The sequence below is a fragment of the Amblyomma maculatum genome, chromosome 10 (assembly GCF_055883805.1).
Source record: "Amblyomma maculatum isolate TAMU_Amacu chromosome 10, ASM5588380v1, whole genome shotgun sequence".
NCBI classification, from domain to species: domain Eukaryota; kingdom Metazoa; phylum Arthropoda; class Arachnida; order Ixodida; family Ixodidae; genus Amblyomma; species Amblyomma maculatum.
In genome coordinates this window covers 165990278-166005897 of record NC_139353.1, presented here as the reverse complement: position 1 = coordinate 166005897, position 15620 = coordinate 165990278, and the positions used below count along the sequence as shown (strand labels likewise).

General features: G+C 48.5%; 1 protein-coding gene across 2 annotated transcripts in view; it reads left to right on the top strand.

Annotated features, from left to right (window-relative positions):
- The window catches only part of LOC146177856 (uncharacterized), a 142573-nt gene that overhangs the window by 94952 nt on the left and 32001 nt on the right, over positions 1–15620 (top strand). For both annotated transcript variants that reach the window (XM_084580618.1, XM_084580617.1), the window contains exons 10-12: positions 1711–1950; positions 9302–9359; positions 10453–10596. In XM_084580618.1, coding sequence (XP_084436744.1) covers positions 1711–1950; positions 9302–9359; positions 10453–10596 — 442 coding nt within the window. The remainder of the gene's footprint in view (positions 1–1710; positions 1951–9301; positions 9360–10452; positions 10597–15620) is intronic.

Sequence of the window (15620 nt, the reverse complement as noted above, 5' to 3'; positions counted from 1 at the left end):
CTCACACAATAGCAACAGGTCCGGTTTCTGCAGCTTTTGTAGGTCCATGATCGCTCCGAGTGTCGGCTACTTCCAAAACAACTGTGCAAACTACCAAACCTAAAGGCGTTTCCACACTCTCTTTACCAGTTCTAAAATCTAACCCTGTTCTAGAACCTGGTCCACATCAGAAGAAAAGCCAAGCACTCACCCACACATGCGATCGATGTTCCGAGCTGCCCTCTTGCTGGCCGATTGTTGCTCCTGCTTGTTGCTTGAGATGCCACCTCCGATCACCAGATGTTGTGGCTTGTAGCTTCAGATCCACCTCCAATCACCAGATGTTGTGGCTTGTAGATTCATATCCCACCGCTGCCACCAGTTGTCGTGACGCTGGGACTAAGTTGACCCGGCCTTCACATGGTAGCGTGCAGAGACTCCGGGTTGAAAAAGGATTGAATCTTCGAAGATGGTGAAATATGTACAAGCAGGTTTAATGGCACTTTGAGAAATCTTATTTACATGAATATTTACATGTAGAAGAAGGGTATAACAGCAAAATGGCAAGCGTTAAAAGTTCATAGCGAGAAGCATCTGGATGAGCCGTTTACCCAGGGCTCAGAGCGACATTTCGTGCTCTGCAGCGTCCTTAAAACCCCCTATGTCCAGCCCCTCTCTGAAGATGCTGACCAACCAAATCCAGGGCACGCCTCTCAGATATCGGCATCCAATCGAACACATTACTGCACTGATGGTCTGAAGCACTGACTGGCCCGGCATTGTTTCGTTGGGCCTGGTCACTTGTTGGCGGGAAAAGCTTGGGAACGGCGAGGAGGTACATTTCTATTCTTCAGCCAAGAATCGATAGGCTGGTTCCGGCAAGTGGATTTACTTCTCAGAAACCCAAGTGCACGTGCGCGCCGCATACGGCTCCCAGCATTGTCCCTTTCCAACAATTGCAAATCTTTCCTGCATTCCCAGGAAATCCTCTAATGGCCGTAATCACCTTGCTCCTTTCTTGTCCTGTACGTCAGCGGACGTGTCACTCTGTCGTCTCCTTTGGACAGTAGGCATTCCTCACTGGACGATAGCACTTCTCGACGGGAAGGGTGAACAATTGAACGAAAGCACTTCCGGCTATTTCCCGCAGGGGGACATTTCTTTGTGTTTTTCTAGACGTTCTCTTGACAGGGTCAATTTGGCATTTGAAGGGTGTCCATAAAGCAAAACAGGCTTACACAAAAGGATTCCTGGAAACAGGCTCGCTTAGCGCCCTTGTACCAACAGCACATATCCACAGCACTTATCCATGCCCACAGGCGAACAATAGAGCGCGCAAGTGCGGATGATGCAGGGTCGTAACAGCGCTCACAAGAGGGTCAATTCAAAGGGGCTGTACCAAAAAGGGATCATGCGCCCTCTCCCTGTGTGCAGACCTGGTGGCCAATGGGAGATTTTGATGAGAGCCTCTAGAAAAGAAAAAAAAATATATTCCGAACGAGAGACGAATTGGTGCATTTTATTTGAGAACGCAGTCACGGTCGACAAGCACTGACTTCCATTGCCTTTGCGGATCAGCGCTGCTTTGAACGAGTGCCCTTTAGACGATTTCACATGGCCTACCTGCAAGGGGTAGGAATTGCAGGGTTACTATCACAGCTTAGGAGACCACTCTTTTAAAGGAGCATCAAGTAGAGGAGGCCCTTTGCGATGACGGTGACAACCGTGCAGGCGTCAAGCGGCTTCCACCGTGGCGGACATGTCCGATCTGGAAGAGCTCATCTCACTGGCCGACGAGGACCGTGTCGCTGCCCCAGGACAGCAGCAGCAGCTGCGCAGTACCCCACCTCCTCCGCGCCGGCCCTTTCGAGGAAGCCAGCAGCCACGGGACACGGCACCTTCAGTGGACCTTCTGGGTACTCGCTTCGACCAGGTGTCGCTCTCTTCATCCATGGACCCCATGGACTTCGCGTGAGTCTTGGCTCAGCCCTTCTGCAGGCAGAATCCTGCACTGTGTGCATGTCCACCCAACTTGAGTCAAAGGAAACCGAACAGTGACCGCACTGGTCAGTTAATTTGCTGGAACATAGGTTAGCACTGGCACTCCCCCTCCATCCTTGCTAGGTTGCCTTCGAATTTTTACTTGTGTATCCATCCTTATCAGCTGGATCTTCATTTCCCCTGGCCATGTGTATATAGCTGTCATGTGAGGTCACCCTGCCTAGCGGGAAGGATGGAATTTTTAATGGCCGCCATGAATATTTTCAAGTCGTCTGCTAAACATGGCTGTATCTTTCAGACGTCCGAAAGCACATCCTACTTCCGAAGTTCGGAAAATAATTTACCCATCAAAGTGTGTCAAAATGTTCATGGTCACCAACAAAAAGTGCCACCAAAATAGGGCGGTAAAAAAAGGAACAGAACGAGCAGGCACTTTTTCTCTATCTTTTTGTTTGCGAAACCTTGCATGTCAGATATGCCCAGAGTCCGCTTTAGGGTCATGCAAAGGTGTGGCCAGATGAAGTACCTTCTTAGTCTGCGGCCAGCCTTCGCTGAGCGTTTGTAAGCTCTGTGCTGGGTCAGTCGGTGGAGTACAGACCTTTGCCTGCTGTATTCGCGGATGGACAGAGGTCGCCTAGAGCCACTTTTGAAAATGGCATACTGACTGGGTCACTATACGCTTCTTTGCCATGAACAATATTTCATCGACCGACCACAGGAGGGCAAAATAGTTAGGTTCCCACAGGTGGCGTGCACCAGCCTCACGCACCGGCAGCCTAGATAAAATACAAAGCTGACTGCGTGCTAGTTATCTATCACAAACAACCCCACCTTTGGGTGAGCCTTTGCCGCCTTTGTAAATGCTTTCAGGAAAATGTGGCATGAGCATTTCACAGAGTCCCAAAATTAAGACTGTGCGTGCCAGTGAGAAAACGCGCAGTTGGCCTAGTAAAACAAAATCATTGGGTCCAATATTAAGTTTTTCAACAGAAATCAATTCGTCAAAAACCAGTTATGTTATCACCCCCATTGAGATCAACCATTTGATTTGAATTGGTACTTCGAGTTGGAAATAATTGGTCACCTACCAAGATCGAATGGTTCACCAATTGAACTCAAATGACATGCGAATTCAGCCCAAATGGTTTGAACTTACATAACAAAAAAAAAAAGAATGAAAATTCAATTTCGATCTTTGGAGGAGAAACAGGAGGGGTAACTCTTGTACAAGTCAATTTAAATTACAAATTTTTAAGAGACAATCATGCACCACACACAGAACTAACACCGATTCAGTGTATACCCACAGGACACTTCTCACAGAATTATATACTACATTCGTTGGAAATCCTGCTGAGACCAGTGACACATCTCCATTATTCACTTTACTTACTTATGCCTGCACTGGCGGTGGACACTATAATGTCAGTTAGGTAGATTAGAAGGCAAGTACTTCTTAAAGGAATTTAAATTTTTCATGGTTGTCTTTTTTTAGTGATATGTATATATGTGCATATCTCAGTAAAGGATATCACTTATATGCTTGGCCTTTCCCAGTTGGGAGTGTTTCCTTTGGACCAGTTAGAACCAGTGAGCAGTCCAATTGGAAGCCTAATTGGTTTTCTCACTCATTTGGGAAGCCCATTGCTTTTGTGGCTCCCAATTAGAACTAAAAACAACTGGGCATCCCAATTGGAATTGAAAAAACCAAATTGGCGTCCTAACAGGGAATGAAGGAATCAATTGGGCTTCCAGTTGGGAGTGAAGAAACCACTTGGGTTCGGCAAAAGCAATTCATTATGACTGGTCCTATTTGACCAACTGATTTTTTGGTTCGCAAAGGTTTTTCACTCTCCTGCCCGGTCGTCTAACCTCCGCAAGACAAATTCTCCTTCCTCCTCCGCATTTGGCGGGAGTTAGGGCGTGGTACTCTGCGTGCGTGAAAAAAAAAAGAAAGAAAAAAAAACGGCCGTGGGAGCGTGCGCCGCGGCATTCAGTCCGGCCATGGCGAGGGAAAAGAGCGCAGCGAGCGGTGGACACAATTAGTGGTGTACGCCCATCCTTCACTCGTAAGTCAGCGAGACGAGCCAATGGATGTCTTTTTCTACTCCAATGTCATCCTTGCGGCTCGTAGAGTACGGGGAAGCTGATTTCCCGAAGGGGAGGATGAGAGAGGTTTGATTTGTATTTTTGCTGTTTTGCAGCGTGCGTATCGGTGTAGCATCAGCATTTTGCACAGACTATCTCCTGTACCTGATCGAAGCGCTGTGCTTTTTTCCTTAAAAGGTTCTTCCCTGGGCAGTGGCCCTTTAAGAATTGAGGATAACAAAAGGGTAGCGTAGTGTATTTTGTTAAGTCATTTCGCACATCGTTTAGTAAGTTCCAATGCGTAACGTGCACGCATGTTTTATCTCGTGTGTGCACGTCGTCCTAGCCAGATTCGACGGTGCAAAACATCAGCAAAGGCAGCTCGGCACATGCAGTTCGGCAGCGCAGGCTGTCACCGATTTACGCATCTACACGCAAGAATCGCGCACAAGAGCACGCAAGCGGTAAATAGGCAGCGAAGCGGCCGATTTTCAAATGCCGTCCACCGTGGCTTCGATGCGTAACAAACAAGGCCTAGCGACAGCAGCGCACGGCCGGAGTGCTGTCGTCCATAGCGCTCGGCGGACGGAATCTCTGCGGCAACCTGGCGGCATCGTATTAGTTTACTTTCGCGATGCAGCTGAGGGCAGACGTTTTTAATTCGAAAGCCTGTCGCACTTCTTCGCGAGATTCCGCAGGATATCGCAAGATTGGAACGTCGTGACTTGGTGACGTCATTGACCATGACGCATCATAATTTTACGTGTCTACCATGAGGGAGATAGTTAAATAAATCTTGTCTCCGCGGTGAACCCACTCCTTGGGTGCGCAGCCGAGTGCATTAACCAACTGCGCCACGCCCAGGATCGTGAAACGATCATCATAATTCCCCTTGTCTATCGTAAGGATGATAGCGGGATTCCGCGAGGGACAGCCTTTCCTTTCCTGTAAACGAATTATAGAAAGCCGGTGAATTTTTATGCGTTCATTAGATTTCTGGTGGTGTTGGACAAGGGGCGCACGATGTACCGTTACGATATGTTTTGACATCACCAGGCGATTGATGCATACACGAAGCTGACCCCGCCGGGCGTCCTATCCAGGCGTCCGTGCGGCGCCTTTGTTTTTGGGTTGGCTGTAGGAAGAAGGAAAAGGTTGATTGATTGAATGTCCTTTATTGAATGGGAAGGATCATGGCCATGGATGGGGATAAAGGGAAGTAGACAGAATCTTCATTGTTTAGGAAATCACATTGCTCTAACCAGGGCACTAAGCGAGCCATACTTGACAAATATCATCTGTGTGTTAGCATCAGTTTCTATAAGGGAACGGCAGTTCAGGCGCTAGGGTTTGATCTCGGAGCATCCAGTAGAAAAAGCAGGGCAATCCCAGAGTAGATGAGATATGCCGCCGCGAGTTAGAGTTGTACAGTGGGGGCACGTAATCATGTTCTCTGTATACTGACGCCAGCGGATCATAATACGTGGCATGTAAGCCACATGGGCGATGAGTTTATTCAAAAAGACTTCTTGACTTCGGGTCAGGTGGGTTTTTCGCGTAAAAGATGAGACTGATGTGGCCACCTGCATGCGATGCTGACTGAGGCTACGAAGACTGGTCCGAGTATAGTGCATAAGGGCAAGAGAATGGGTGAGTTGCCCGCCCAAGGCCAAATAAGGATGAAGCAAAGGGTGTGGGGAAGTAAATGTGGACATCCCACCTGCCAAGGCAGCCGCGATGTGTGCCGCTGCATTGCCCCCTGATTCGTCCGAGTGACCTGGGGTCCAGTGAATAGCGACAGTTCTGGTCGCGAGTTGGTGGCGTTAAGGAGCCGCTGTATGGCCGTAGCTGTTGCATCTTGTGAACCCGGAGTAGAGATTTCCTTGTAAGCTTCATAGGAATCAGTGAGAATACGTATTCAACCAGTTTCGGTGCAAGGCACTCCTGACAAGCCTCCCCAAATCGCGAGGAGTGAAGGAAAAGAAAATGCACGTGCCTGCTACTGGCCCTTTAGCTGAGCCACATCCGCTGCCTCGTGCGGACAGAAGAAAAAATAGAGAAGAAATGAAAAAGAAGAGGGAGAGAAAGACGCGCGCCGCAACAACAGCCGTCATCCACCACCAAAGCAGAGGCGGGTGCAATGACGGCCTACAACAGATAAAATTCGGTGGCTGGCTAGCCCCCGTCGCAAGCGGCGTTGACCTACCGTCCCAGCCCCGTACGGCCAGGAACTGCCACCCTTCACCACCTCCCAAGCGAATAGGCCTTTCATTTGCCGATTCCTTGAACGCCGCACCACACAGCAAACAAGCAGACCCAGATGTCTAGGAGGCGTTAGTACAGCAGGCAAAAGCGCCGTTTCAAATTGATTTACAGAAAGAAAAGGCACAGTATATCTGTCACAATTCTCCGTGGACACATGAACCGCTCAGTGAAGGAATGGAGGAAGGTGGGAGTGAAAGAAGAGAGGAAGATAGAGGTGCCATAGTGGAGGGCTACGATACACCGCGATCTAATGGCGTTCGCCTCATCGCACTTTATTGGTCCAAAATGCCCGCTAGAATTTTTTTGACGCACCTTCCATTTAGTTATGAAAACGCTGCACAAATGATCCATGCTGCAAAAACGAGACGGGACTACGTACAGTAGTACGCTGTTGCTGCGCAGTCGATCGGTACGCGAAGGTTGACGCCCCCTATTTTATGTGCTGCTCTTGAAATATGATTTGAAGCAGAAGTGTACAGTCGGTACAATGTTGAATCCGACCAGCTCGCGCACTTTCCGTCAGACGCAACCACCTTCTCGGTTAATGTCGCAAACCGAAGCGCCAAGCTCAGAGGTTCACGAATGCAGTGCATGCAGGACTCGCTGCTACCGGAAGTGTGTCCGGGACGTAGTGGCCATCGCGGCTGTCACTGTAGTTGTGACGTATGTTCTCACGGCAGAATAGTTTCGTATCTCACCACCACGTGAGAAGCGAGCAGCCCGCAAATTTCAAAAAACTGTTTTTGAAAATAATAAATCGCCGCCTTTGTCCAAAGAGTTGTACTTTGGGCGAATGCTCGGAAGCATTCGTTCTACACATTCAAAACATTTATCAGTGACCTTTCTAGCCATTTCATCGTCCCTTTAATGCTATCGCGTGAGAATAAACACGAATTCCCTCGACACAGCTTATTTCGGGGCCGTTTCGAGGACACTTGGAGTGCAACGCTGCCATTCACAAGCAGGCTGGACCTGGAATGCCACAACATGTACGACCTGTTGAGTGACATTTGCTCAAGAGTGCGACTTCAGGGGTTAAGAAGCTCACCGTTTGAAGTTCTGTTCACCTTCGGACAAGCAACATGATCCACTGAATCGTCGACGCCCGCCGCCACTTTATTTACAGTGCAGTTAACGGCCATATTAATTACCCTCTTGGCGCATACACCACAAAGCGGTTGCTTTCGACACTATCGGTCGTCTTTGCAGACACACTCGATAAAGCTTAAGTCTATTTTGCATATAGACTCTCAGTGCATCTTAGGAATTATGCGGTCCCAAAGTTATTAACGCGGTAGCGTTAAGGAGCTCGTGTCGCAGAAAAGCCGGTGTCGTCGGCGTCGGCGGCATTAGCCGTGAGCGATAAATCCCGGCACGCACTTCATAAATAAAAAGCAACTTCCAAGATGGGCTGGGTGGGAATCGAACCAGGGTCTCCGGAGTGTGAGACGAGAGACGCTACCACTCAGCCGCGAGTTCGATGCTTGAAAGCGGTACAAAAGCGCTTCTAGTGAATGCGGTGTTGTCTTAGAAACGTGGCGTAGAACGTTATACTGCGGTGTATATCGGTAATTAGCATGTTACTTACAGAAGTCACAGTTACACGAGTAGCGAAGTACGTTTCCGCTACATTTCTTCTGCGCTCTGCGCACATGCAGAGCCATCATGCGGCAAACACAGAAGAACCCTTCCTCGCAATGTGCGGCGCTGTCCCGATACGTGGCGCGCCACTCGCCCCTGACGTTTCGCCGTGCACCGTCACGGGTTGTAGAATCAAGCGTCTTTCCTTTCTTTAGATCACTATCTTCGCTCACCCGCTTCTCCCCTTCGGGCCGCGCGGGTACCGGTGCGAGGATGCCCCAATACCCTTACGTTTAATAAGTTTTCTCGCTCTCTCCCCTTCCAACATCCAGCGTGCGTCACTCGAACAGTGGTTGGTTTGGTTTGGTTTGTGGGGTTTAACGTCCCAAAGCAACTCAGGCTATGAGGGACGCCGTAGTGGAGGACTCCGGAAATTTCGACCACCTGGGGTTCTTTAACGTGCACTGACATCGCACAGCACACGGGCGCCTTGCTTTTCGCCTCCATCGAAAAGCGGCCGCCGAGGCCGGGATTCGATCCCGCGTCCTTGTTTAGGCGACGCGGCTCCTCTTTCCGCTCACAGCGCGATTGCAAGGTGCAGCATCTGATGCCGGACACCTCTGACGTGATCGCTGCGTCGTAGCGCTTCTGCTGGGAAAGCGTCCCCTGCGATGTGTTCCGAGCTGCTTCCGAGGAATCATGCTTCTGCGTGGTGCTCCCAAGCGAGATAGAGGACGATCCCATCAAGGCGTCAGCCCCATGATCGCGTCCGCCTTCTTGGCGGGTTGCTGCCCGGCTTTCTCCCTCCAACATACTCAGTGCGTGTGAACGCTAAAGGAACACGGGAGCTAAAAACGTTGTAGTGTGCACAACACAGTGCGATAATGTAGATTGTGAGAAGCCCTTGTTTGAACAAATAATTAGAAAAAAGTTGTACAGTGCACTTAAAAGTGTTGAGTATGAAAACTATGTCTTTGTGTGACTCAAGAGCATACCGAGCGAATGAGTGGGCGGTGCGAACGAGGTGCAAAACCCTATCGTGTTCTACTCTTGAAGGCGAAGCTTAAGCATCCTCCAAATTTTAAACACGGGGTGTAACCGCCGGATGAAACTGTCAGAAAATTTTCATTCTGAGCCTGGTATGCTGCATTGCAGTGCCGGCTTCGTTCAATGCTGCGCCGTGAACGTGTGTCGCTTGTGTTGTGCCCGATTTCTGGCGCGCACAAGCTGGCTAAAAAGCATGATCGTTATCGAACGAGTGGGCCAGGCAACCGCCGGTAAGCGCACCGGTTGCTTGCGGCTGCCCATGGTCGAGCATGGCTTCCCTCTCCTGCCACACTGTGCAGCCACTGAGCGGCATGTGACGCCCGCTATTTCTCAATTGCAGGGAGGCGCCCAAGACACCTACCTTCTCGGCCCGACCGCCGGAAAGGCCTTCCTTCGAGGTGGGTTGAGCGTTTGGTGAGATGGAGGGAGAAGATGAGGGAGAAGGGGGATCTAAAGCACTGCCTCGGTGTGGCGTCATTGCTATAAGTTAGGCTAGATAGGGCACGAGGTGGACGGCTGGCAGCGCATCGAGCTGTTTTAATTCTAAAGCACAATTATAAAACTTGTAGGGTAATGCACTTTTGGGTGGGCATGCGAATGCGTGGCAGCGCTCATTGGAGCATCATTACAGGTCGCGCATAGTAGCCATGTTGCAGACGACGCGATCCCCCAAATACTGGGTTGTCATACACAAGATCTGAATAGGCCAACAGGCTACTCATAGCTAAGTACCTTGAAAACGCCTCTGGCCTTCTGGAAATGCATAAAAATAACTAAATGCTCGAATAGAAAGAACAAATTACATGTATTGTGAAACTATCTTAATGAAACAGAGAACGAGATTCACAGACTGTATTAAGATATGCATGCTTGCTAGGTAGGATACCCGCAGCGGGAACAAGACATAACTGAAGGAATATGAAGGTTGCCTTTCTTGGGACTGCATCGTCGAAGGGATGACCACCTCGCTGCCCTGGGCGGGGCGTCAGTTGGAGGCCAACCATGGCACTTCCTGGTAACCCAGCTCACTTTAGCTGCAAGTGGCTGCCACTGTGATCGTTTGTTGGCAATACACTGGTCGTATGTTTTAACAGAACACTTACAAATAGGGCCACTAATTTGGGTTCAGGGTGATCAGCTCTTTGGATTTGAGTTTTGCCTAAACGATGTCAGCGCACGTTAAAGATCCCCAGGTGGTCGAAATTACTCCGTAGCCCTCCACTACGGCTCCCCTTTCTCTCTTTCCACTTTCACTCCCACCTTCCTCCCTTCCCTTACGGCGCGGTTCAGGTGTCCACAGAGCAAGTGTGACAGATACTGCGCCTTTCCCTTCCTGTGAGCCAATTACTATTATATTAAACGCTGATTTGACGCGTGCTTCGCGCCCTCCTCTTGTTGCCTTCGTGGCGCATCGCAGTGGGAGGAAACTGCGCATCTGTTGGCCTTTTGCTCAGAGGCTGCTTCTTAACCCGAAATGTGTGGTCGTCGTAGGCGTGCACCCAGACGGAGCCCGAGGTGGCACCGCCGCTGCGGCCCCGCACCCGGGGCTTCGTGCCATGCACGTCGTCGGCCACGGCCAGCATGCGCTCCGCCTTCACCAACACTCTGTTGGCCGACACCGAGGTTACCACCACGGTGAGTCCCTCCCTGTTCAGCTGAGTTTCCATCAGCCTCCAGCCGTACTAACGTCCGTGTCGCGGGTTCACGTGGAACTTGACGACTGCGGAGTATGAGCGATGCAGAAATATACCGGGTGTCGCAGGTAAACACAACAGTTTTAAACAAGCTTCCTAGTCTAGTGAAACCAACTCTGTATTATAGTCACCTCGACTGTGTACGCAGTCCGAGGCTACGCAGAAAATGGAAGGGTGTTTGTGGCGTGGAGAGCGGCCTAGATCAGTACTAGCGACCCTGCACCGTCTGCCCTCGAGAAATGAACACTCCTCGTGGCACAAAAGCCTTTCTTCTTGCCTCGGTAGCCTTGGCAGCAGCGCCGCACAATGTTGTCCTGGAAGGCAGGTATTTTAATGCCAGCGCGTTAAGTGCCCCGTTCACCGAAAAATCTAGCGTCGCCATTGTGAGCATGGCGTTGGAAGCTGGCACGGTCAAGCAGCAATTCTTCAGTGGCGAGGAGTTGGGATGAGCTCGGGTTGCTCATTGTAATTGGGAAGGTGGAATAACGATCAACTGTCCACTGCCTTGAGGCACGGTACCCCTAGGCAACGCTGGCTCATTCATACGTCTTGGTTAAAGGGGGCATTATATATGTATATATATATATATATATATATATATATATATATATATATATATGTGGGTCAGAGAAATAACTCAAGGTATCGACATTCTAGTGAAAATTAAGAAGAAGAAATGGACATGGGCAGGACATGTAGTGCGAAGATAACCGATGGTCGCTGAAGGTAACAAACCGGATTCCAAGGGAAGGAAAGCGTAGCAGGGGGCGGCAGAAAGTTAGGTGGGCGGATGAGATTAAGAAGTTCGCAGTGGTCAAGTGGATGCAGCTAGCACAGAACCAGGCTAATTGGAGAAATATGGGAGAGGCCTTTGCCCTGCAGTGGGTATAATCAGGCTGATGATGATGATGATATATGTACGCTGTCGTGTCGTCCTTACAGGCGGAGCTTAAGTGTCTCCCCGAAAGTCGAATCTTGAGTGTAGCCAATAATTTTCTTCTATTGCCCAGTGGTGATTACTTAATAGTAATTGGCTAACACCTTGTTAGCTGCTCGAAGAAATCGTCAACGCAGACGTGGTAGACAGCATTAAAAAACACAGTTGTCTGAAGTGTTCGCATCAAGCTACCGCTTAGTTGAGGCTGGCCTTGAAACCTAATTTACGCCACTAAAAAGCTTCCGCTTGGAAGCGGTGCTACTTCCTCTATGAGTACAAAAGTGGCAAGGACACTGAAATGCCGCATTTTATTTCCTAAGTGGCTCTCCCCGCAGATCTACATCTCATTTACTACTCGCTTAAAGGCTGTCTGTAAATTTGCGCATCTGTAATCTCCTAGCAGCTGGTCACGTGACTGACTTGCTCTGCGGCTAGCAAATGGTGCAAGCGTTGCAGCCATCTGTTTTTCTAGACTCGAAGCTTCTTCATTGCCCTTGTCATTACCGATTAAATAACTTTGTATAAGACGACTGTCAGCAGACCTCAAGTTTGTTTCGCAGGAGTCACTTTCATTTAACTGCGGCACCTGGTATGCTGAGCAGGCCGGGCACCTCGACGCCATCAAACGACGGCTGCAGCATAGTGTTCTAGAATTGAGAAGTGTGCCGTCTGCCTCCGGCGAGCTGGTCGTTTCAGCGATGACAGGAGAGAGGGCGCTGTGTGTAGGAGGAGCGCAGTGAGCGCTGAGCAGACAGCTGGGAGAACCGCCTCCGTCACCGCTAGTTCTTCAAACCCCGAATGCGCGCAACAATAAGTTGTGTCGCTTTAGCTCCCACAGCTTGTCTAAATGTATTAAACTGATTCTGTGCATGAATAAATGAACTAGTTCCTTATAAAAGCGGCAGTCGTCGAGGAATTTATTTATAAGCGGCGAGACACATACATCCGAGGCCTCTCTTCTCCTACAGAAATGGCTTGAGGAGAATCAGGTGTTGAAAAAGCTGTGCCGTCATAATTTCAATCTGCCAGGAATCCAAGAACATACCATGAGTATTCGAGGTTGTGTTTAAGACTGCTTTTCTTGTGTCGAGTCAAATACAGATTGCCGATGAACTGACACGCAACAGTAAGAAATTTCCTGAACATATTCGGTAATCTATTTTTCAGACGTTAACGGAAGGTCCAATGACGAATGTCTAAGTATATGTATGATCATACAGATTTTTATTATCGGATACGCCCGTTTATGCGGGTTAGACTGCGGTCCCCCATCGACGATCGCGTGGACGGAAAAACGAATGGAGGGTGTTTTAGGCTAGGCTAGCGTGGTTTGTTTGCGCCATATGTAAATAGGGATATGTGAAAATTGCTTGGAGACAGAAATTATGTTACAGAATACTTATTTGAATGTGGGCGGATACATATGAATAGGCAGTTGTATAAAAAAATACGAAACATTAGCGAGAGCTCATACAAATGCACGAAACCGCACAGCGGACGACTTCAAACACCAGCAGGGTAAACGATTCGAAACTGAAGTGGATATAAATAAATGGTACCAACCTATGAAATGCTACAGATTTATATGAAAATGTCACTGAACTACAAGCACGTGAATGAATTAAGCTGATAAATTTGAAAGCGCACAAGACGCGGACAGAGTCATAAAATAGAGCCCTCAAACACAAATATTTGCACCTCCTCACCTTCAAGTGCTCTTTTTGCTCTGCTTTAGATCTCTGCTCTTGGTTTAGTGATTTCACATAAAAATGGAATCGCATCTGGACGTAGAAGCGTAATTTCTCTGTCATGGGTAGGACATCCAGGCTCGGGAACCTCTGCTCTTTAAAAAAAACATCGCAAAATCACTGATGCTGCTTGCATTAATCATAATTCTTGAACTAAAAACAATGTGACTCTTCCAGCGTGTTTACGAGCTTTGCAAGCTCTGCAGACGGATAAAGAACTCCGTGGTCGAAGTTTGAGATGAATTCATTTTCTTCTTTTTGTGCGCGCATGATTTGCTCGAAATTAAATGCGCAGAACAAGTACTGCATCTTAATTTGTGGATGAACGTTCAAGTCGCATATACTGCAATATAAGCTGCGACCTAGAACTGTGCCTATAGTGACGTACTTATGATCATCTGGAGGAGAGGCATTCAATGTAGCTTCGACGTCCTCAAACCTTCCCTCTTGAATGAAGCGGTCAAGATCATCAATCGGAAAGAATGTCCAGTGAGCAAAAACAACAACTGAGAAAGAGAGCGTTCAGTAGGGGAGGGCACACGAGCCAAAGGAGACGAACTGGAACTGTGACTGCGCTATCTGCAGACACGTGCTTTCCTGCTTGACCAACCATCAACAACATACACGGTGTAAGAATAATTTAGGTGATGACACTGCAGCCGGCGTGCCGTCCTGGTTGTGTTCGCCGCCGGCGCTGTTTCTGTTTTCCGGCGACAGGTGGCGCTAGTAGGTGGAGGCTCTCTGATTCGCGCTGCGTAGGTTATCGATGCTAAGCGTTGCTCGTTTGTCGCGCTCGATATCGGGGTATATAGAAAAGTATGCACAGGCATAAATACACCGGGATTCTGCAGTAACGAGACTGATTATCTAAATGAATGTGCATCTGATTTCTCGACGGTGTTTTTGTAATAGCTCTGATAGCTAGCATACGTTGAAGCCAGTATATCAATCATATTTTCTAGTTGCGCCCGCCAATGTTAGGTAATTAAAGCATAAATAAATAAATTGTAGCAGGAATTTCGGGGAAATAGCCTAAGGACAGCTAGCCAAAATGCCATTCCTAGCTTCGGTCGTCAACCCAGTGATCTCGCGCTGTGCGCTGGCGGTGCGGCTGCCGCCGCTGCTCATCTTCCTCTTTGCAAAATAAACGTCCTCAAAGCACCTTGAACCATTGCACCTCTAGCTTACACATGTACTCGGTTACAAACTTTAAAGGCTATGAAGAACTTACTATCAAAGCCTGTTTTAAAGCCCACCAATAAGATGTAGCGGTGTATTGTTCGTACTGAAGGCAAGGCGAGAATTTCACTCTCCATCAAGAATCTGTATCCTTCCTACAGGTGACCTAATATGGAGGAGAAGACAGAGCAAAATCCATTCATCTGAGTATCTTCTACCGTTTTTTGAGGGAGCTTTGCCTGCAGCTACACACTCTTTCAACACCGGCTTTTGCGCTTCAGGAAGGTTTGCTTCTCTGGATAGGCGTTCGAGTGTTTCATTACTGATTTCTAGTAGTTTTGATTTGCAGTTAGCCAATTCTTCTTCAAGATTATGTTTTTGTTTTTGAAGCCGCACTTTTGACTTGTAGCAGGCAATACTGGCGCGCCGCAACATTTCAATGCGTGTTTTTTTCGATGGACTGGCCAGAATGCGAATGTGTTTCAGTTGAGAATTCTTTTTCTTTCGTGCAGCATGAATACGAAGTACATCTATTAACTTAGCACATGCATTGCAACTTGTACTCTCTGTCACTAGTAGGCAACTGTTGTGCCGCCAGGTTCCACTTTTGTCAATATATGCGCACCCGGGGCGTATATTATTGTACATTTCACCACTGGGACCACCTGCACACACATGCATTTCATGAAAGACCCGCACTTCACACTCTATAGCAGCTAGGGAATTCATGGGCAAACCAGAACTTATGGTCTGTACGTTAACAATAGGACCATAAACAAAACATTTCACTGACAAGGAGTCATTATGTGATGTGGTTACTTCTAGTACTTTTCTATGAAAAGGCGCCTGGTTACTTTCGGCAATTCTAGCTCACTGAAAACAACAGATTTAACTCCGAATCTGTCAGAAACTTGGACTGCCCAGGCTTCACTTGGGAGTTTAAGGCTGGATGCACCGCATGACAGAGCGGAAATTGTCATTTGCTGTCCTCCGTCCTGGAGGAACAGGGACTCGGTGGGTCGCTGCTCTTGCGTTGGTCCATGACTTCTCTCTTGCTGCGTAGTTTTTTCAGACGAGGAAGAAACTTGTTGCTGAATGAAA